The 21,750-nt window shown below is 38.1% G+C and overlaps 2 protein-coding genes across 3 annotated transcripts in view; both read left to right on the plus strand.

The window, feature by feature from the left end:
• LOC111924165 (macrophage mannose receptor 1-like) overlaps positions 1-11,822 on the plus strand; it is a 33,016-nt gene extending 21,194 nt beyond the window's left edge. The window contains exons 20-30 of one of the 2 annotated variants that reach the window (XM_023920253.2): positions 482-618; positions 1,637-1,751; positions 2,248-2,444; positions 3,668-3,758; positions 5,117-5,349; positions 6,018-6,183; positions 7,256-7,408; positions 7,829-7,945; positions 8,154-8,315; positions 10,285-10,317; positions 10,951-11,822. In XM_023920253.2, the coding sequence (XP_023776021.2) occupies positions 482-618; positions 1,637-1,751; positions 2,248-2,444; positions 3,668-3,758; positions 5,117-5,349; positions 6,018-6,183; positions 7,256-7,408; positions 7,829-7,945; positions 8,154-8,315; positions 10,285-10,317; positions 10,951-11,120 (1,574 nt within the window). In that variant the 3' untranslated portion in view covers positions 11,121-11,822. The remainder of the gene's footprint in view (positions 1-481; positions 619-1,636; positions 1,752-2,247; positions 2,445-3,667; positions 3,759-5,116; positions 5,350-6,017; positions 6,184-7,255; positions 7,409-7,828; positions 7,946-8,153; positions 8,316-10,284; positions 10,318-10,950) is intronic. The other variant, XM_086859245.1, reaches the window with a different exon arrangement.
• A 1,783-nt stretch (positions 11,823-13,605) lies between these two features.
• The window catches only part of LOC111924164 (macrophage mannose receptor 1-like), a 32,822-nt gene continuing 24,677 nt past the window's right edge, over positions 13,606-21,750 (plus strand). The window contains exons 1-7 of the mRNA XM_023920252.2: positions 13,606-13,856; positions 15,088-15,261; positions 16,421-16,582; positions 17,498-17,611; positions 18,716-18,862; positions 20,018-20,200; positions 21,049-21,203. Of these exons, the coding sequence (XP_023776020.2) occupies positions 13,796-13,856; positions 15,088-15,261; positions 16,421-16,582; positions 17,498-17,611; positions 18,716-18,862; positions 20,018-20,200; positions 21,049-21,203 (996 nt within the window). The 5' untranslated portion in view covers positions 13,606-13,795. The remainder of the gene's footprint in view (positions 13,857-15,087; positions 15,262-16,420; positions 16,583-17,497; positions 17,612-18,715; positions 18,863-20,017; positions 20,201-21,048; positions 21,204-21,750) is intronic.

The raw sequence follows: 21,750 nt of genomic DNA on the forward strand, positions 1-21,750 counted from the left end.
AACTAATGGGCTAATTAGTAGACACATGTTGATCTCTCAATTTATGCTTTACAAAGAATTCATGCAGTATGTTTGAACACTGTATTGTGCCATTAGATTGATATGGTGTTTATTATCTGATCCATTTCTGATCTATCTTCTTTACAAATTTGCTTACTGGTGTATTTATCCTGCTACTTGAAATATGAAGATGCCAGAGCTCAAAAAAACCCCATAAGCAGATACAGACACTGTGGAGAGAACCCCTGAACTAGGAGCAGATGGGTCAGGGAGCTCAAAATAATTACAAGGGGCTACAGTGCTGCTACTATTGGAGCTTATTAGAAGGTCCCATGGTTACTTTACCTTTAGATCAAGCTGTAGCCTGAAATACAAAGTGGACAAAAATGTGCTTGTAAAAAAAGAAAAAAAAAGTGATACATTATTATTACTAAATATTAAATACTATAACATTTTGATTTTTTTGTTTTTTGTTTTTCAGGCTTGTGGAATGACATTAACTGTGGCTCTGCCAATAAATTTGTATGTGAAAAACATAACAGTTCTACCAATTCAACATTGCCTTCTCCACTGACTCCTGGAGGATGTCCAGAAAGCTGGATTTTTTTTAACAGCAAGGTATGTCAACAAATATCTTTAGTAAATTGTGTAAAGCAGTGGAACTGAGAAGAAAATCCTGAATATATCACATTTTTTATGAAAAAAGAGTAAATCTTACTTAGTCAAAATGTGCAGACTAGATGGCTGAGCTTTTTTTGAGGTGATTATAGACATTTAAGTTTGCAGAGAAATACAGTAAAAGTAGATGTATGCTGAATACGTTTCAGAGAACATAGTTTGTGCAGGCTTAAAATACACAGTTACTGTTTCAGAAAACCTCTCCTCCTCTCTTCATGCACATTATTTTGTTTAGAAATGCAAGCTTGTAATGGTCAATCTTGTAAAACAGGTGGAAAGGTTTAGAAAGAATGTATTTGAGTGATCCCTTCAGCCTTTAGGGGTTTACAAAGCTTTGAATTCAGAAAGAGGATGACAAACTACAAATTTTTTTGATTACAGCTTTGCAATCAGACACAGTCTGGGAGTTCTCATTGCAGTAAGAGAAGAGTTTGTACCAAGCTGAGTTGAAGCTCTAGCTACCAAAGGCTATTTTGTCTGCTTTATGTACACTGTTCTGCTATTGCATCCTCAGAATGTTAGGTCAGTGTGCCAAAGGATATTTCATACCCTTTGGCACGATGAACAGTTGTAGCCACAGTCATCAGAAGGAGGACAAAGCACTGTAAAGATTATTCCCTGCAGCTGTGTCACCCAAAACCACATTTTCTTGGTTTCAAATGATGTCTCTATTACTGCAGGAAGAAGGCAGATGAAAACATGAAAAGTGATTATGTACTCGACCTGATTACAATCAGTTCATTTGGTTCCAGACCCCCAGATTACACCTTGTGCAACGAGGGGAGATAAGTGTATGCCTGGGTAGACATCCAGACTTTCTACCCTTGAGCTCTGTCACTCATTCTAGCCCTGATTTCTTTTTTCTGCAGAAAAGTACATCTTAGAGCTTATTGATAATATTGGCATACAGTAGTTCCAGTCTTTGCTAGTTTGAAAAAATTGCTTGATTTGTTTCTAGTGTTTCAAAGTATTTGCTTCCAATATAACAAGAAATCTCACATGGCATGCTGCACGAGACGTTTGCTTCAGTTTGGGAGGAAACCTGGCTACCATATCAAATGGACAAGTGCAAGGTATGTACATGGGCTCTATTGAAAGAAAAAAACTCAGTCTCTCACTAAAGAAACAGCTGTACTCTCCAGTATAACATATGGGATTACCTGATGAAAATTGCTTATTAGCCATGTGAGTCCATGGTTTATTTTAATTTCAAACTGCAAGGCAATAGATAAAATTATTACATATAACAAATAAAGTTTGTTTCTAGTTCTTTCAGCTGCTTTGTTTGCATGAAACTTCCAGTGTGTTCTGAGGGTGGTTGCACAGATGTCTCATACTGACAGAAATCTGCATTTCCCATCTCTCACTGGCAACAGGATTTTCTAAAATCCTATGTGTGCATACACAGTGGGAAAGGGATGCTTATCTAAACATTTAATTAATGTCAGATGGGCTGTGTCATTGAAAATGTTATCCTTTTATTAAGTCCCCCACTCTGGGCTCTTGCATATTTTCCTTCTTTTGGACAAGACCTGATAAGCTTAATGAGAAATCTTTGCTTCTCTCCAGCTTTCCTTTTCTACCATTTGAAGTATGCCACAACTAATGTTTGGATTGGGATGAATGATATCAACAGAGAGTCCACATTTCTTTGGACAGATGGAAGCACTGTTTCCTACACCAACTGGGATAATGGTGCACCAGAAAAGCAACAAAGCTACTTTGACTATTATGAGTTTAGAACATTGACAGATGATGCTCTGGAGGTAAAGGAAATTTAAGTAACTTGTATACCTTGGGCAGCTAGTTAATTTTCCTAAAAGAAAAGTTACAGTAGCAATAATAGGATGCTGTAACAAGTCCTTTTGTAAGCACAGTGGGGTTTAGCAAATCATCTGACAGTGATTGCAAATACACCTAAATGTTTGGCAAAAGATCTGTTAGAAGGGGGATTTTAAGCCTTCCATCTGAACTATTGCAAAAAACCAGCTCTATAAAAGAAGCTTGGAGAAACTTATATCAGTTCCTCCCCAAACTGCATTAATGCAAATGCTAAAGCTGCAACACCAATCACAGAGTATGATATTTTGGTATGGTAAACCAAAATTAAAATTTTTTGGTGCAACAATAATTTGTCTGCGTATATGTTCCACTCCTGGCTAATGTGCTCCCACACTGCTTTATTCATTTCTGATGGTACAAATTTATATCTTCAGTGAAATTACTGTTTCTCTGCTGGAGTTCAGCCTTTTTTCCAAAGGCGGTAATTTCTGAGGAAATGATTGGCAGTTAGTCACCCAAAATTTTTAACATCTACCCTGTCCAGTCACCCCTAGACATACCCTCAGTCAACTTGCTGGTGGCTAAAACTTATTTAAATCTGCATAAAGGAGAAACTTGGATGACATGCCAAAAGACTGACATGGCCAATCTTGGAATCAGGGGAGTCATGAAGGAAATACTGGAGCAATTAAACATAAGGAAGTAAAGAGAAAATGTTTTGTTGCATCTGATAATGGTAACTTCATAACGACTATAAAAAAACAGCAAAGAGCATCAGCTTTCTGCAAGAGTCTGCATAAGTTAGACTAAACTAGAGCTTTTAATAGTAGTTCTTATTGTTTTTCTCATTGATAAAAATGTTTTGAAGCAGATCTACATAACTGTAAATCAGAACTGAAAAGATTTATTATTGGTACCTCAGTCATTTACACAGTCACTATAGGGCTTTTAATAAAACTGGAAAAATGGGTTTTAATTGACTTTTTTGAGACCTTAACTGGCACCAGTGGAAGCCTGATTCAAATTTAAGGGGTCACTAATAAACACCAGGTCAAGCTTCTTGGAAGAAACCTAGGAAATGTGAACACAGGTTTTCAATGAGCTCTCCTCTCTGCCATCAGGCCTGCACTAGCAGCACAGGATGGGCTTCAGCTCATCCCCTCCTCATTGCCCTTCCTAATGGCTGTGCCTCTTTCTTCCCCTGCAGACAGATTGTGTCTTCATCCTGAAGTCAGATGGGAAGTGGAGAGATGACAGCTGTGACAATGAAAGAGGCTACGTGTGCCAGATGAATTCCCGTGAGTTCTGTTCCACCCAGTCTCCCAAAGACAAAGAGTACCTTGGTTAGATGAGATGGATATACAACCTGATGTGATTTCTTCCAGCTTTGAGCTCATTCTGAACATCAGGCTTTCAGAGCTCCCTCAGTGCTAGGCCAATGCTATGTTTAAAGTACAATTTGTTCCACAGAAATTGCTGACAAGGAACCACTATCTTAATTGGGGTTTTGTACCTAATCGTGAATAATCCTAGAGAATAATAAATGAAAATGCTTTGTTTTGTTTTGTTTTTTTTTCTTAGTGAAGTATAAGAGGTTTAGGCATCCTGTCCAAGTGCAGCATAAATCATGTTCTTGCAGTGATCTTCCCATTCTCTTGAACAAATCTGAGAAGAGCAGATCCTCTGTCGCTATTTCTACTGAATGCCATATGTCGGTCAAAATGAACAGATTCTTAGATGTGTCTTTATTGTAGAAGAATATTGTTATTTTTTACTTACATCAAAATGAGTAATGAATTTTGACTCTTCTCCTGTAGAATTTTAATTATACAAATCCCAGCTACCAGAGCATATAATAGGAGTAGAGAAGGCAAAGCACAGATAACAAAACAATTTTGTCTCAGCTTTATTAAAGTATCAGTTATTCCCTGGTCCCTCACTTCAGCCAGTTCCTGTAGCCTCTTCACTCTCAGCACACTAACATACTTCTAAGAAGACCCCCACCCTGCACAGAAAATATATAGTTTTATGGAGGCATTTTTAATTTTCTTGATCCCAGTTTCAGCTCTTCTGAATACATTTATCATCACAAGGGTGGAAGTATACAGTGCCTGACTCAAACATGCAGGCAGCATTCAGGCAGCCCTCACAGATAGGCCAACAATTTGGAGTTAACAACAAGCAGTGACCAATTAACATCAGGTCTCAAAAGTCTTAGGCTGAGACTCCAGATTATAACAGTTAATGACTTAAATGCCTTGTCCTAAGTCCTATCGACCAATGATCAGAAATAAATGTATACTCAGATATTCAGATTTAGTAAAATAACTAAAATCACAGAATTTGAAATATGCAATTTAGGAGCCTTAGTCTGGACCAGTCAAGTTTATAGTAAGTATACTCTACGTCAGGGCATCCAGGATTTCACTCATCTTATTACATTAACAAATTTGCTCCATGTCTTGAAAGTTATTTTTGGGCTGGGGGGGTAGGTATTTGGTTTGTTTTTATTTTGTTTTTGTTTTGTTTTGTTTTGTTCATGAGTTAAGAAAAGATTTTGATTTACTGACTAGGACGTTTTGACCAAGTTTTATAGCTTGCATGTTACAGAAGAGCAATATGTTGTGAATTCATCCATTCAGTTTTTCCTCTATAGTTCCCTCACAGCCTGAAATACCAACAACAAATCCAACCTCTGGCTTTACTCGTTATGGTGACGGTAGTTATTCAATCATTTCATCTGAAATGCAATGGGAAGAGGCCAGAAAATATTGTCAAGACAAATCTGCGGAACTTGCCAGCATTTCAGATGCCTACATCCATTCATTCTTGTGGATCCAGATGCTGAAATATGGAAAACCCGTATGGATTGGTCTTAACAGCAACATGGTATGTGCTGGGTGGATGGGAGGGGCAGGTGCTCAGGGAACTTTTCTGCTCTAATAGTCCTCTGGACACCCAGTTTAGAACAGTGGAACAACTGAATTCTGCATGGCTTCACTGTGTCAGAAAGTGCAGCAGCCGTGAAGTGACTGTTGGCTGTCCTGAAAGTCAAACTGCTATAAAGGGGGATACTTAGAGCTATTATATTAATAGAAGTTACTGAGAGTATTAGGGAGATATTTTAAGATTTAAGCTGACTATTTAATGTTTGATGTCAAGTAATCTTTATGCACAAATAGCTTCCAATTTTAATTTAAATAAAGCAGAGCAGAGATGACAATTCTCTGTAATTGCTTCTCTTGATATAGGATTTACTAAATGACTTAAGATGGCCTCATCTGACTTCCTTGACATATTGTAGAAGTTTGTTATTTCAGAAAACCTTCCCAAAAGCAACACAGTGTTGAACACTGCTCATATGTAGCTCTTGTGTAACTCAAATTGCCCAGTGACATTGCTTAGAACAGTGACTGGTGTTTAAAAAAATGGCGCTCTTTTTCCAAAAAAAATCAAATAGACCTATGATTGTATTTGCACTATATTTGTGTGACAGAACTTTTTATGTAAAAAAAAAAAAAAAAGAAAAATCTATCGCCAAATTCTTTTGTTTTCAGACTGGTGGCTATTACAAATGGACCAATAACTGGAAAACCAGGTACACAAAATGGGCAGCAGGGGAGCCAAAGGAGAACAATGCTTGTGTTTACCTCGATCTGGATGGTAATTGGAAAACAGCAGCTTGCAATGAAAGCTACTTTTCAGTTTGCATGATATCAGATGGTAAGCAAAGGCATGTAACAATTTTAAAGACACATTCCTAGTTCCATGAGCCTTCCTAATCCTGGAGACATTGCTCTAGCTTGGGCTACCCCCACACAGAACTATCATCCAATTTGATATTGGATGATGTATGAACCTAGGCACAGGAAAAGCTGTTGTTCAAATCCATATGGCTGCACTGCTGTCATGGTAAAACTGCTTCCATAAGATGAAGCTCTATTTTCAAGGTACATCTTGCTCTTTACAAGACATGACTGTAAATCACCTGAGTGTGTGTGTGTAATATAAGTAGGTTTGTGTAGGTTTGTGCACTGGCTGTATGAACTTCAACTGGGGAAGCTCACACATGAGTGTCACTGAGCCAAAATACGGGCAAGAGTTTAATTTCCATTCACTACAGCTAGAGCAAAAACTGTAAGGGCCTTGTGTGTCCTGTAAGAGCAGTGTGCATGTTAACTCTCTGCAGATATGTGCAGAGGCATGTTTGCATCTAGATTTTGTAGAATTGTGCTGTTTTCTCTCCTTTATGTTTTAAGGCTGCATACATTTGTTCTGCTTATGCAGTGCAAGAACTACAGATCCATCAAATGAATTGGAGTTCACCTGTGATCAGAAACAGTTTAATTTGGCAGAGGCATGATCCACTGATGGCTTTTTTTTTCATAAAGCAACAACCTGAAGAGACTGAGCAGCCAGACAACATGGGACTGTGGCATTAATGATTCATTAGCCTACAACAGCTTTCTGTGTTGTGATAATGTAAATTTGAGATTTGTATCATCCCTCAGGGTTTGCTTTTCTCACGGTACTGCCAAGGCAGGCAGGCAGAGGTTGCAGGATGCAATTTGATTCCTTGTCCTGAGGAATGTGATCTGAGAAATAAGATGTTTCACACTTTTGGCTGCTTGGCTCTCCCTGTTGTCTGGGTTGGAGGAATGTGGGAATTAGTAATGAGTAGATGTCCAGACAGATAAAGCTGGGTGAGAGAGATCCCACACTATTTACACACGTACCATCGAATTACAGATGACTCACAATGCAATACCAATTTCATACCGTATGGCTTCTTTAGAGATAGCTCCTACTGACCCTGCTGAGCTGCCTGGAGACTGTCCTGAAGCAGATGAACTCCAAGCTTGGATCCCTTACCATGATCACTGCTACTATGTTGAAGCATCAGCAGGGAGAACCTGGGCACTGGCCTCCCTTGAGTGTGCTCGCTTAGGTGAGAGTCTTCTTATCAAATAAAAAGATTTGTACCAATGTTTATACAAAACTGACATAAAAATATAAAGACACTGATTTAAAAAAAAAATAAATAAATTGCCAGCTGTTCTAAGGCTGGCAAAATGAAAATAAGCTGTCACAAGTGGCTGTGCAGTCTTCGGTACTCTCAGGTCTACAGCTTCCCTGTGCATGTGATCCCCATCAGCTCCTGGCTTGATGGATACCATCCTGGGGGCAGCAGTGGGGGCCACAGCCTCTAAGTACCTCCAGGTCACTGTCTTCTGAAAGAAGCAGTGGAGAGACCAACAGAGCAGCATCCATGCTGCCAGAAGCTATTGTTTGTACAGACTAAAAAGAGGAGGTAATTACAGTGGTTGCTCATGTAGGTTATGGTTGTTTTCTTATTAATGCCTTTCAGGAGCTACCTTGGTTTCAGTAGAAAACATGGATGAATCTCACTTTTTGACTCATAAAATTCAACCACTTGGAAATAAAGTAGGAGGCTTTTGGATAGGACTTTACCGGAATGTGGAAGGTATGTCTTAATTTCAATTTTTAATGGAAAAATGCATTGCTAATATGAGAAAAGTGAGGATTACTGTACTTTTACCAAAAAAAATGTGTTTCTGCTGAAGAGTGGCTTACTACAGATATTTAAAGTAAATTGCTGAGCTAAGGAGTTAAAATATTAATGAAATAGATGTGTTTTAATTTTTGTTTTTTCTCTGTGAGTTGCTGTGTAGGCCAGTGGTTGTGGCTAGATAACGCTGTCCTGGACTTTGTTAACTGGGAGGAGAAAGAGTTCAGTGGGGAGCATCAGTGTGTGGAAATAACTGCACCATCTGGCTATTGGGACAAAAGTGATTGCTCTGCTGAAAAAGGATTTATCTGCAAGAAACCCAAAGGTAAGCCCTCAGTGCATCAGCCGCTAGTGACAGGACAGATCTGTTCACTCAAAACTGTTACAGCTCTTCACCACAGGTCTGGAAGTAATTCCTGGCAGTTTGGTTTGGCATATCCCACTTCTCTAACCATTTTTAGTTGCCTGTTTTGGCACACTGCAAACTCTCCACATCACTGGAAATAGAGTAACATCCTGTACAGCCTAGGTTGAGAATGAAACTTTCAGAAGCTTTTGAGTAGCTAACACAGGCATTGATACAACATCTGTCAAACACCTGTGCAAGAATATGACTATTCCAAGAACTTATTATTGTAACAGTTATTATACCCTTGCAAAGAGGAATCAAAGTGAATAATCAATCTTCCTCTTCCAGCTTGTTATTCTCAAAAAATGTATTACTTCCCAACATTCCAAACTGGCTTCATATTGGCCCTGCTTCAGTAATGCCTCAGTGATTCTAAAACAGTCACCTGTTTGTATTGCAATTCTGATATGAGGAACACTTTCCTTCAAAATGAAAACTTCAGGTCATTAGAAAAGCTGTCTTATCAGCATTTCTGGAAAATTCCACACAATATTATGTATACCAGACTAATGCTTCAGAGATAGAACACTACATTAATTATTCCCGAGCAGAGATACAAAGGAAATCGTCTGCAAGGAAGCAGTATCATTTCAATCTTCTAACCTAGATGTTAAAAGTCAATCTATCTAACCTAAAAAAATGGTAGGTAGCCATTGTTAAACCTTTTCACTTTCTTTTGTAGTAGCTGTGACCTCAGGTTTCATTTTCCAGCTTTTGCACTGTGCATTGTTCCCAGTAAATCATGGTGGAATCTCTGTCTTATGTTGAAACCACCACCCCCCAAAAAAAGGCTGGCTTTAAAGACAGTTTTAAGATCCTATTATTCAGATGAAAAGTTTAAAAACTTAATTTCAATGTAAAGACATCTCAAGACATAACAGAAAATTTGTGGTTAGCATTTACTCATTCTCCAAGTAGTCTTTAATTAGAAGACGCTGAACTGTAACCAAGAAATGCTCATCTCCCATGCACTGTTAATTTCTGTGCCTAAATCAGCACATACCCATGACAGTAAGTTAGTTAATCCCTATTAAAGACTTACTAAAAACACACAAATTACATTCCATCCTACACAGTACTTAAATAATAAGGAATCACTGAATTTCATCCATTGAATCATACAGTGCTCCCATATATACTATTTCCTGCCTCAGTAGGGATTACAGTTGTTTTGTATCTATTCATTATGCATTCTGCTTTGCTTTCACTTTACATTTTGCCTTTATAAATTCTCCTCTGGGTGTCAAGGGTGTTTGCAATCTATAAAGTAGAAGAGCCAAGAGGAGAAATATTTTCATGATAATTTAGAAATCTTTATTTCTATGCATATAATTCTTCATTTCTGAGTGCCAAACTGGGGTTTTTTTGCACTTCTTCAAAAGCAACAAAGCAATTTTATAAAGGTCTTTCATTTATCTCTGTCTTACACAGAGGTGAATAGGAAGCTTACTCATGTGATTCAGTAGGTGTTTCCTTGGGAAGACGTTTAGAAATCAAAAATTTTGTAACATCTAGGCATGGTGAATCCCTAAAATATGCCATGTAAAACAAATCTCCAAAGTGATACATCATGTTCTTAGTACATAAAAATTAATACTTTAGGAAAAATGTGAAAAGGTATTTTGAATGAACATAGAAAAAAGTCAGTATTTTAATGTTGATAATATAAAAACAATATAAAGTTTCAAAAGTAGATAAAGTAATGTTCAGTAGGAAGATGAAAGCTTAGCAATGTATTTTTTGCCTTGGTTTGTTGCCTTTTATAGCAGACATATGTGTTGCTAATGAACTTCGGGGGTTTTTGTTCCTGTACTATTTTTGCAAACAGTCAAATGTACGGATTCTAATAAAGTGTCATATGATTTCTCTCTGATATTCATTGAAGTTGAGCCGAATGGGAGTCCCATAAAGCAAGAAGGTAAGAAGTTTCACAAGAAAATTAATAAAAATCTAAATAGAGGAAGGACTTAAAGTGAGTTCTTCCAAGCCACTCTTTTTTAGAGAATGAGTCCTTCTGAGGTTATCAGTAGTTATCAATCTCTCACGGTTATCAATCCCACTGGGTAACCCCACCGTGCCTTTCACTCACCTCTTCTTGGCCAACAGGAGCTGCTGCAGGGCTAACCCTGAGCTGGCAAGCTCAGCAGTGACCAGACTTGAGGAGAATTTTGGGAACAACTGCAGGGTGCTTTAACTAGGCTGTTGGAAATGATGTAGATGTATATGAAAGTTTATTTCAAAAGTATTATTATAAATCATGTAACAAAAAATATTGTAAAACTAATTTCCAATAATTAGCATCCCATATCCATCTAAAGCATACATTTTCATCGAATTCTCACAAGCATCCACTGCATGCATTGAACATCACTGTACTCCAGATCCACTAAAACCATGTCAGCTTTAGGAACAGAGACCTGACTACTGAAAAGCAGCAATTCAGGGCTCAGATTTACAGCCTTCAACTTCAGGCATCTCCTTCATGCTTTTCATGTTCTATGAAGAAATAAAAACTACTATGGTTTCTCACAGTTATATGGATTCATTTCAGGCAAGGAAAAGAATGAAGACACTCACTCCCCTGTTCATGTCTCTGTTTGGCCACTCATTTTCCTGGCTGTTTTAACTGGTTTTGGAGCTGGCATGGCAGCCTATTTCTACAGAAGAAAAAGACAAAACCAGCTCTCAACAGATTCTGGCAATGAAACACTATTAAAATGATGTCTTGGTGACTGAAGAACTGGTGAGAATGGATCCTGTGGCATGTTACTTGGAGCAGAAAGTTACTGAAATTAAAGGATATATTTGTTAAAACTCTGTAGTGAGATCTTAAGTGAGATCTAGTGTAATCTTAAATTAAATCACTTTCCTCTTTTTGCACTATCTGATTATTTTTTTTATCATGAATATTTTACGAAATCAGAATTGGAGTTTGATGTTATAATTTTGTAATTGTCAAGATGTTCTCAAGTGCCTTAGCAAGGATGGTCGCACAAAAACGCTTGTCACAAACAATTGCATGTACTGGAAAAGGACTATGAAAGTCAGCTACTGAGAATGAATTTCCAATAAAGTGTGAATGCCATTTAGAAACACAATGATGTGATATTGTGGACACTAAAATCTCAAAAATTTGAACATAATTCTTTTGCAAACTTGAACTAATTTAACACCACAAACTTTGCTGCATCAGACTAGTACTTTTATTGTTCCTTATAGCTAAATCATATTACACTAATAAAAAACTGCTTCATAATATTTTCTCAGAAAAGTCTTGTCATGTTCATTTTCTGCTATGGAAAACGTGGTTCATGACAGTAAAGAATATTAAGACCAAGTAAGTTGTAATAATTTTTCAATTCAGTAATGTGATTTTTAACTGTATTATGTTCACTTACATGAATTAAAATATTCTTACCCTGACATCCTTGTTTCTTTTTGCTTATGCTTTGAAAAAAATAAATTTACTATTAATATAATTTTTGGCTTCAGCATTCCCTGTGAATCAAGTGAGGGAAAAGGGGAAGGGAGGTGCTCCTGTCAGCACAATAACTCACTTGTCAATAACAAGGAGGGCTTTTCTCCTCAGCACTTTGAATTCAGCTGGAATAAGCACCAACTTCCCATTTCTAAATGCAAGAAAAAGGAACAGAAAATTAAGCACTGCAGCAGATGGTTCTGTACTAGAAATCTGCAAGAGACTAAATTTTAGATGTCAGAAAAATGGTAGAAAGCACTACAAGATAGCTTTGAAGTGAGTTGTAATTGCAGTTAAGAAACCAAATACTTTATGAGAAAGAGTGCTTAACAGATATCCCCAGGAAACAACCTGTCTTCCCCAGGCTGCAGAGTCAATTGAACAGGATGGAAAGTTGGGGGAAAAAAACCCAAAGAAACCAAAAACCAAACAACTAACGCAGTTGTTTTCTTAAGCACTGAACTCCAGTTTTCTTGGTGTAAATACAAGCAAGAGTGTAGCAAGCATTACTGCTGAGAGCAGGTTATTGCTCCAAGTGTTATGCAGCAGACTGGAAACTGCCCCCAGAAATTTGCAAGCGGCATGAAGCTGGTTGGTCATGCCAAAGGGAGAGCTCTGAAGTACTCAGTTCCTCTTTTTAGCCTCCCCTAGTGTCTGCATTAATCTTTCCCCATCGCTGTAGCCCTGGACTAATCCTCACAAGCATCCATTTATACGAGAGGAAGGAGAAAGCCCAGTCTGGACTAGATCCAGGCTGGCACTTAGTGAGGCAAATGAAAGAACTGGGCAGGAATTGTGTCCTCCAGGTATTTTCCCTTGGGATTTCCTTTGCAGAGCAACAATACCTGCTCCTCCTATGACATCCACTCTTCAGTTTCTATTTATATCTCACTACTGGCTATTTCACTTCTTGATTTTTCCAATTTCATTATCACAACTTCTTTTAATTTCACTGATATAAACAAACAAAAGGAATAGCAGGACTTGTGAACATTTGCAGTAGGACTTTGCAGCATATTTGTACAAAAACTGCCATGCCAACACAAGTCTTCAGATGAGCACTTTGCTCATAGGTTAAAAGGAGTTTTCCCAAATTAGCGTGTCTTCAGCTTTGTCCTGAAACAGCATCCTTAAGAATTTCTCAGGTAGATAAACACATCCTTCTACTTGGTAAAGATTAAAGTATTCCAGGAAAAAGTTGCCTTTCTGTTACAGGGAAGATTAGCACTAGACTACAGTGTTGAACATTTTCACTTTTTCCAGGTCTTTGACAAGCAATTATGAACAGCCCAGCCCCAAACTGGGATCAAACAAACCAGCATAACGATGCTATACTTCCCTCAAAGTGAGCAAGAACTCATCATGCACTGAAAACTGTAAAATTTCTGTTTCTGTATGGTTTGCTCTGTTTCTTCTACATACATTATTGTGTTAATGCTGTGACATTATTGCAATGTATTGAACCACTGGGATTTTGCTTCTGCTTGTTTCTGAGATGTAAGGGTTAAAACTGAGGGTTTTAATTGACGATGTTTCACTGTGGGTTTCTTGTCCCCAGGTCTCAAGTTGCTTTTCCAGGTCTGTCCAGTGTAGCACCCCAACAACTAACCTGTATTAATATTAGATATTAGCAATGTCACAGGAGCGACAATTGTCTCCACCTCTAGTTACAAGGATGGAGGCTTCAGTTTTGGAAGGGACTTGCTCTTCAAAGACAGCAATGTTTACAGTGTGCACTCCAGTTATTTCAAAATACCATGTGACAGGACATTTCCTTATTTAGAGTGCAGAGCTTCATCCATCAACCCGTTGTCACAGAGAAGGACCCAGTACTATCTACAGAGAGAAGCATTTTTATATATTGCCAATCTTCTAATCCAACTTTTGGTAGAAGAATGAGAAGCAAGTTACATTTGCAATGAGTTTCTCCAGGTTTCTAGTTTTCCTTTCCCTCATACAATGTTCACTACAGTCATCAGGTAAGTTTCCTGTTAGTTTTGTATTAAACTAGACATGAGAATGCTTTACCTTGGGTAGCTTTACAGTTTTAATGCATAGATTGATTATTTTGTATGTTTTATCATATTTGATACATGATCGAAAGAGTATGTTATGTACCCTGGCAGTTCTTGATTCACAGGATAAAAGCAGGGGGGTGTGTAGGGATGATGGAAAAATTGAGGTAATAAAACAAGGATCTTTAAACTGGAATTTCTTTCTGTGGCAATATTAAATCAGGTGGCACTGTGTGGGAGGGAAATGAATGATGAGGGAGCATGGAACTCTTTCCACTTACCTTCCTCATTGCACCCATGGAGCAGTGATCAGCAGAGGGATTTCCATATTTACGTGACAACTGTGTGAGTTTCTCTTTCTGCTGCCCTGTGACATGAGGTATGAGAAGGATGAACTGGCTCCTCCCCTCCAGCCTCACCAAATTAGAAGAACAGTTCTACTCTGAAGATATTTTTCATTCATTGGGTATAGTTACAGGGAGAAATGGTAAAGCAGTAATGTGTGAAGAACTGAGTGGAGGAACGACTTTGCATGAATGTGAGACTGAGTCTATGTCAGAAATTTCAGGATAAAAGAACATTCCCTCATAATGTAATAGTTTAAAAATAAGAAGCACTGCTAACCTTAAAGAATCTGTGTTCAGGATTAATCTGAAAGACTTCTCCAAGTGGAGAAATGTGCTACTGAAACCTAAAATTTTCACTGTGTAAATATGCTCATGACAATCTGGTCTGTATTTTCTCTGGTCAGCCACCCTTTTTCTTTCAACAGTTGAGGAATAGATGGGATAAAAGATTGGTTATAGACAGAGTAATCAAGCAAATAAAGCAAACATTGAGCTGTGCAGAAAACAAAAATGCAGTGAATTCACTGTTTTTTTTCAGTTCTTGTAGTTTTTCTCTCTTCAGGAGCTACAATGTATCACCAACTTTTCATCACAGAATTTGACTTGCCTACGGTGTATATATACCAAATTCTAATCACAGTATTTAAACTTCTCATTTTATTAAAACATTTTTATTTAAAATCTGTAGCTACACTAGGGAGGAAATTAGAATTAAAATAAATTTTAAAAGATTGCATAACTTCTCATTTAGATAGACAAATATATAATAGATAGATCCATTAATAGAAAGATAGATATATGATCTTATTATTATCTTAATTTCCTCTTAACACTTTTTTCCCCCCTAGTTACTTTTACATTAAGAGGAAATGCCAATGGACAACCTTGTGTATTCCCTTTCAAATACAAAGAGAAGCAGTACAATGAGTGCACAGATGCTGGCAGGTCAGATGGGCTGCTCTGGTGTGCAACAACTGCAGATTTTGATGCTGATGAACTGTACGGGTTTTGCCCACTAATAAGTAAGTTTTGCCTTTTATTTATTAACTTGTCATGAAATGCTGATGAGAAAACCATCTCTTGAGCTACCAGGTTGTTTTATGAGCTACCAGCTGCACACCTGCCTGCCTGACCTTGTTAGGGTAGCCCAAATGAAAGTCACCTGGCTGGACACTGGTCCCAATGGCCTGTTCTCTGTAGAGAATGGAGAGCAAGAGGTGCCACCAAAGAGTGGTTCAGCCCAGAAAGGTTCTGCCTGTAATGCTGGAGGTGACTGTTTCTCTTTGTGAACCAGAGGGGTGAAGAGGGTTTTTTATGGGACTTAAGTGCATGGCATGAACAGCAAGGATTTACACATCTATCTTATTATTTAGGCATTCATCTTCCTTTCAAAAATTCCTGTTCCTCAGACATTCCTTATAAGTGAGTCAATTCTCACTTAAACTGCTATTTTCTAATTTTTTCCCCTTGAATTTTCTACCTTGTTCTAGTTTCCTATTGCCAGCCTACACAAAAAAGTTGCTGTGAGAATTATCCTCCCCTCCCAAATTTGTTCTGTCTGTGGCACTGAACTTATGTTTGGATCCTTCCAGTTCAAGACACAAGCATTGTTCTCACCAGGGCCTTCCCAATAGCACAGGAGTTTCCCCAAGCATTGTGAGTTGCTCTGCAAAGACAGCAGCTGAGCTGTACACTGCTGTTACACAGACTTCTTTTATTGTTTCTCAAGCTGTCAAAGGCCATGTTCTGTCATTTTTGGAAAAACTGCTTCTCTTGAAGGTGAACCAAGAGGTAGTTTCTACCCATCAGGTATGAAGAGCATCCAGGGTCATAGTTCACCTACATACTTCCTTTTCTCCTTTAACTTCACTCTGAAATCTCTTTATTTCAATCAGTAGATATGTTTGGTTTACCCAGAATTGCATTCTCAGTACAAGAAAATTCAAAGGCAAATATTGGGAAACAATTCACTCTTTTATAAAAACATAGAAAATTTAAAATAGCATTTTTAATTTAAAAAAAAAATTATACATTTTTCTAATATGATGCCTAGAGTTATTTCACTTTTTTTTCTGATGCATTGTGCGCATCTTTAGAGATTTTGCATTATTAAACACCTTGTTTTCTTTTAGTTGGTATATGTGAGTCCACTAGAACACTGCTTTTTGTCACTTCTTCCAGACGACACAGAAAGATTTTGGACAGAAGATGTTTCAACTAACATTCACTATCAGATAAACTCAGAATCAGCTCTAACATGGCACCAAGCAAGGAAAAGCTGCCAGCAGCAAAATGCAGAACTGCTAAGCATTACAGGGACTCATGAACAAGCATATATAGGAGGTAAAAGGATAGAGAACAAGACCTTAAAATATGCTGAGATGAAGCTGGCTGCCTTGTCTGCCTCAGTGAAGGAAGAGGGCAGGGCGGCAGGGGTGGTTTGGGTAGTTGATTCCCCACCAAAAGGGGATGGTCTGAGCTGCCCTTCCACTGCCTGGAGGTTTTTTATGAAGCACTGGTCACAAACCTCTTTGGGAGGGAAGTGTCCTCATGCCTGCACTGTGCTCCAGACGGGAGCTGCTGCAGTCTGTCCAGGGGAAGGGTTTCCTCTGCTCACCTTTGTGCAAGGGCACTCAGACCAGACCAGGGCTATAGGTTGGCCCTCTAATTTACATTTCTCCACTGTGTTTCAAGGATTATTAATATTTTCAGGAGAACATATGGAAATTGGTTAGATTGGTCCTAATATAGTTATGTTTGCACACATGAAATCAAAATAGCTCCAGTGAACTTCAGATACAAGTATCATGGCATCTGTTTGGTTATAGGGAGTATAAAGGAGGCTTTGAAAAAAACCCCATAAGAAAAAAAAGCTGGAAAAAACTTACTGACACATGATTTTTTTTATTTTACTCAATGATCTCTGTCACAGAAAACATTCAGCAAAATTACTTTATGAAAATCAGAGCTTTTTTACATGTTCTAATGTTCCAATGAAAACAAGTGAGTAAAATAAAATTTTATTTAAATAGTGAAATAAGATGTTAATTTGCCCTACTAACTCTTGTAAATCACTTACAAATTTTACGTTTTGCTATCAGTGCATCTCAGTAATGCAGAAAGTACTTGTTTGGGGGTGGTTTAAACTAAGAAATACAGATTTCTTACTTTTTACTTAATTTCTTTTAGATGATCTTACTATGAATAAGAATAGGGAGATACAACTGAGGGATTTTTTTTTTTTTTTTCCTAATTTAGAGCTAACTAAAGAATTTGGTTTTCCCTTCTGGATTGGATTGAATGCTTTGGATTTCAACAGTGGATGGCAATGGGCTGGGGGAAGCCCTTTCAGATATTTAAACTGGGCTCCAGGTAAGAGATGTATCTGTTTTGTAATCTTTAAATTAATTCTGATAAGACACCAACTAATAAAAACTGCACTAACTAACTTTATTTCAGGAATGCCCAATCTGATTTACAGCAGCTCAAGATCTTGATCCCCATTTTAAGACTAACACTTTCAAATTACAGAGTTCACGGTGGATATCAGTTGTAGCATATTCTATTTCCTTATCTAAACAGAGAGCTTGTTTATGCAACAGGGTGTCATTTGGAGTGATACATAACCCCACACATCAAAGATCAGAATTTTCCTTAATATGCTGTCTACGAGTGTGAATATGAGTCAAATCTTCCAAAGGTAGCAAAATATTCAGCAAACAATGGCACTATGTTGTTTGGAAAAATTCTAAACACCACTGAGGAGCTTAGGGAGCCAGCTTGTAATTCCTCAGCAGTTTATGTGAAATTGCACTGGGCCACTCCAGGAAGGGAAATGGGGTGGGTTTGTGATGTTCCTCATACAGGGCGAGTTCTTCTTGCTTCTTGGAGTTTAATTTTGTTTCTGTGTTTGCTTTGTGCCATGAGTATTCCAAGCTGTCTCCTGATTTGGAAAAGTTGCAGGGTGTCAAAGGAAAAATTAAACTCTCCTCTATGGTTTTCAAAATCTGTATCAGGAAATTTCCTTTGCTGCTTACAGAGGTTTGTGCACACTGCAACAGAAAAGAAAAAAGCTATTTCATAGGAAAGCAGAACTGTGAAACTCTTGAAATATACTGGATGGATAATATAACTTAAAACTCAATATTCTAAAGTTTGGAAGTTTTTGACACAAGATAAAAGTCCAGTTTCATGAGTTCTTCCTGTAATAACCAGAGTATCAGGAAAAGAATTAGATATTTCCCAATACTATCCTGATAATAAAGTCAGTGGAGGGTCATTATTTCACTCCCAGGGTATTGACTAAAGGTAGCCTCCTATAAGCTTCAAGGCAGTTATCCTGTAGGGAAGAGCTTTTTCCTATTAGTGATTCAAGGAATCATAAAAAGCAGATTTTTCCACTAGTAATGTGATGTTTCTGTTAATATTTTTTATTAATTTCTTGCTGTGAGATTCTATTTTCTCTCTTACTTAAAGGAAGTCCTTTCCTGCTCCCTGGGAAAATCTGTGGGCTGTTGAATCCCAGGAAGAATGCTAAATGGGAAAACCAAGCATGCAACCAGAGACTAGGCTACATTTGTAAAAAGGGATCCTTCAGTTCAAAGCCTGACATTATGCCCAAAGGTAGGTTAGTTAAATAAAATAAAGTATTTTATGACTTCTAGAAAGAGGAACTTGTATGAAAAATAATTTTTCAACAAAGACATTAGAAACCTTCAAAAAATGCAGCTATACATGACACACACAGACTTTTACATGCTGCCTTTTTTCTCCCTTTGGGTATTAAACATTCATAGGAGAATATTACTATTTTGTTCCATCACTCTATCATTCATTCTTGCAAGACAAATTGTAGATACTCTGTCATGGTAACCAGTGCCAAAAGGTAAATTTGCATAAATATGGTAGAAATATTATTCTCACTTGCTCCAAATGAATAACTGAAGTTACTCGTATATTCATGAGAAAAGTCCTCCTCTGTCTGATGTCTGCAGTTTGCATTGCTTTGGTTTCATGTGAGCAGAGCAGGAGCAGCAACAACACTGACACAGACCTCGTTGCACCCGCGGGCCACCCAACACACCAGCACTGTGAACATGCCCCACCCAAGAGGGGCCCACTGGAGGCTGTCACCTGGGGCTGTTGTAAAATCTACTTTTAAAGAATGAGTTATACTAAACAAAGTAGAGAAATAAATTCTGAGAATCTTTATTCCAGAATTAACCTTAAAAATAAATGCAGGATTCTATTTTTAAAGCAAGACCAAGGTAAGTTTTAAGAATTTAAGTTATAAAAAAGCCACTGAGAGGCTACTCATAGTCCCCACTGATTTACAAGGTTTACTGACCTGCAGTAGTCAACTGCTTCATGCTTTTCCATACCTAAAAAATATGTTTGTTTGTGAGAAACCATAGACCAGCAGGCAGAGCCAATGTGAGTCACCAAAGCCAGGAGAAGACCAAGTGGTGCTGGGGGACAGAGGAGAGGCTGATGTCTGCTTTGTTCTCTCTTTTCTCACTGATTATTATTTCAAATTGCATTTCTGACACAATGTGGGCATTTTTCAGTGGTTCTCTGTTTAAGGAGAATTAATTCTATTTACATGTTTAGCATCCTGTGCCTTAATGATATTTGCGTTTAATTTGAATATACTTTTCATTGCCAACTACAGCTTTATGTTTATTCATATAGTCCCATTTTTGTAAAGAGTACTCAAGAGACCTCATTCAAGTGTCCTTTATTTTCCTCTTGTTCTGAAAAATTGTGTTCTGATTTTAGGGGAATTGAGGCCTGTTCAGTGCACAGATGGCTGGTGGCCATACACAGGTCACTGCTACAGCATTCACCGGGACCCCAAAACATGGGAAGATGCTCTGTATTCATGTAAAAAGCAAGATGGAGATTTGGCAAGCATCCACAACATTGCAGAATTCAGCTTTCTAGTGTCACAGCTTGGTTACAGTGAGTATATATGTAGGCCCGCATTTCATTTGTTCCATCTGTGACATAAAAGCTGAACTTCAGATTAAATATTAATGCTTTCCCTGAAATATCACAAGTGAAAGCCTGAATCCAACTTACCAGGCTCTTTAATGTTGTTGCTGTTGCATAAATACAGAACTATATCTATGTTTATCAAGACATAATCCATGCTTAAAATCTTATAAAGGAGGAGAAGAAAACAAAAAAAGGTATTCTTCCCAGAGACACATAAAGATCTCTAATTGCACTTTTGGCACCTATATTCTATGCACAAGGCTTTAGAACTGAGCTTCAAACCTAGAAGATAAGCTTCTTGCTGAGATTCAAACCTCTTGCTGACGCTAACCTCTTGCTATATATCCTTCTAAGAAAACAGTATCTTCTCACTTCTGATGCTCCTTGGATCTGTAACCAGTCCTGACACTGCAGATGCTGGCCTTGGTGACCACACCTGATGGGCCAGCACCACTCCTCTAGTGGTGACAGGTGTCCTCATGGCTTGGACTCAGTATGATCTCCTGAGAGGTGGGACACCCACAGCCATTCAGTGTCTTCATGCTCAGGACCATTTTGTTGCTCTGAAACACAGAAAGTTTGCAAAAAACTTCAGCCTGGTGTAAAGAGCCTTATGTTCATTAAAATCAGCATTTCTGAAAGCAATCTGAAGATTTTTCCACCATATATCTCTTACAGAGATCTGAGAGGGAACAGCATTTTTATAAAAGCACAATCTTGTGTCCAAATATATCAGTCCCTGCTGGTTTTGCATGCAGAAACATTCACTGCACAGTGGAGAGTAACAAAACCTATTTCTTGTCGTGCTTCAGAGCCAACAGAAGAGCTGTGGCTGGGTCTGAATGACCTGAAGGCTCACTTCTACTTTGAGTGGAGTGATGGGACTCCTGTGACGTTCACCAAATGGCAGCGCAGGCATCCCATCGACACGAGCGGTCAGGAGGAGTGCGTCGCTATGAAGGGGCAGGTATAACATGCTCTCATTTTACAGCACTGCAAATTACTAACTGCATCAACCCAAAATCAATTACTCACGTGCTTATTTGGGTATCATCCTTTATATCACCTAGAAATAGTTTTGGCCCAAAATTTGGTATCAACCAACCAGAAGACAAGTTCAGACGTCAGGAGACATCAGAAGGAGAGGAAGCATTTTCTTAGTACCCCCTTCTGAAATTCCCTGTCTGGTGGAAATTCTGATCCAGAAATTTTACATTAAATTCTTTCCCTTGGTTTCAGAAAAGCAAAAGTTTAAGCTCTGGGATAAGAATAGGGATGAGCTAGTTAATACCACATGTGGGTACCATAGGTGCTATTTGCATACCTCATATTCCAATCTGATAGACAATTTTGTCCCTCAGTGTCACGTCACTGAGACATGACATTGAGGCACAGAGAGCTGGCACTAGGCATGTTTCTTCAGCTGTCATCAACCTTCCAAAAAAATAGTATCAAGTTCTATAGTATTTCTGACTGCTTGACTCACACACTATTTTCTTGCAGGGCATGATAGT

The sequence above is a fragment of the Cyanistes caeruleus genome, chromosome 1 (genome assembly GCF_971803275.1).
Source record: "Cyanistes caeruleus chromosome 1, bCyaCae1.hap1.1, whole genome shotgun sequence".
Lineage (NCBI taxonomy): Eukaryota > Metazoa > Chordata > Aves > Passeriformes > Paridae > Cyanistes > Cyanistes caeruleus.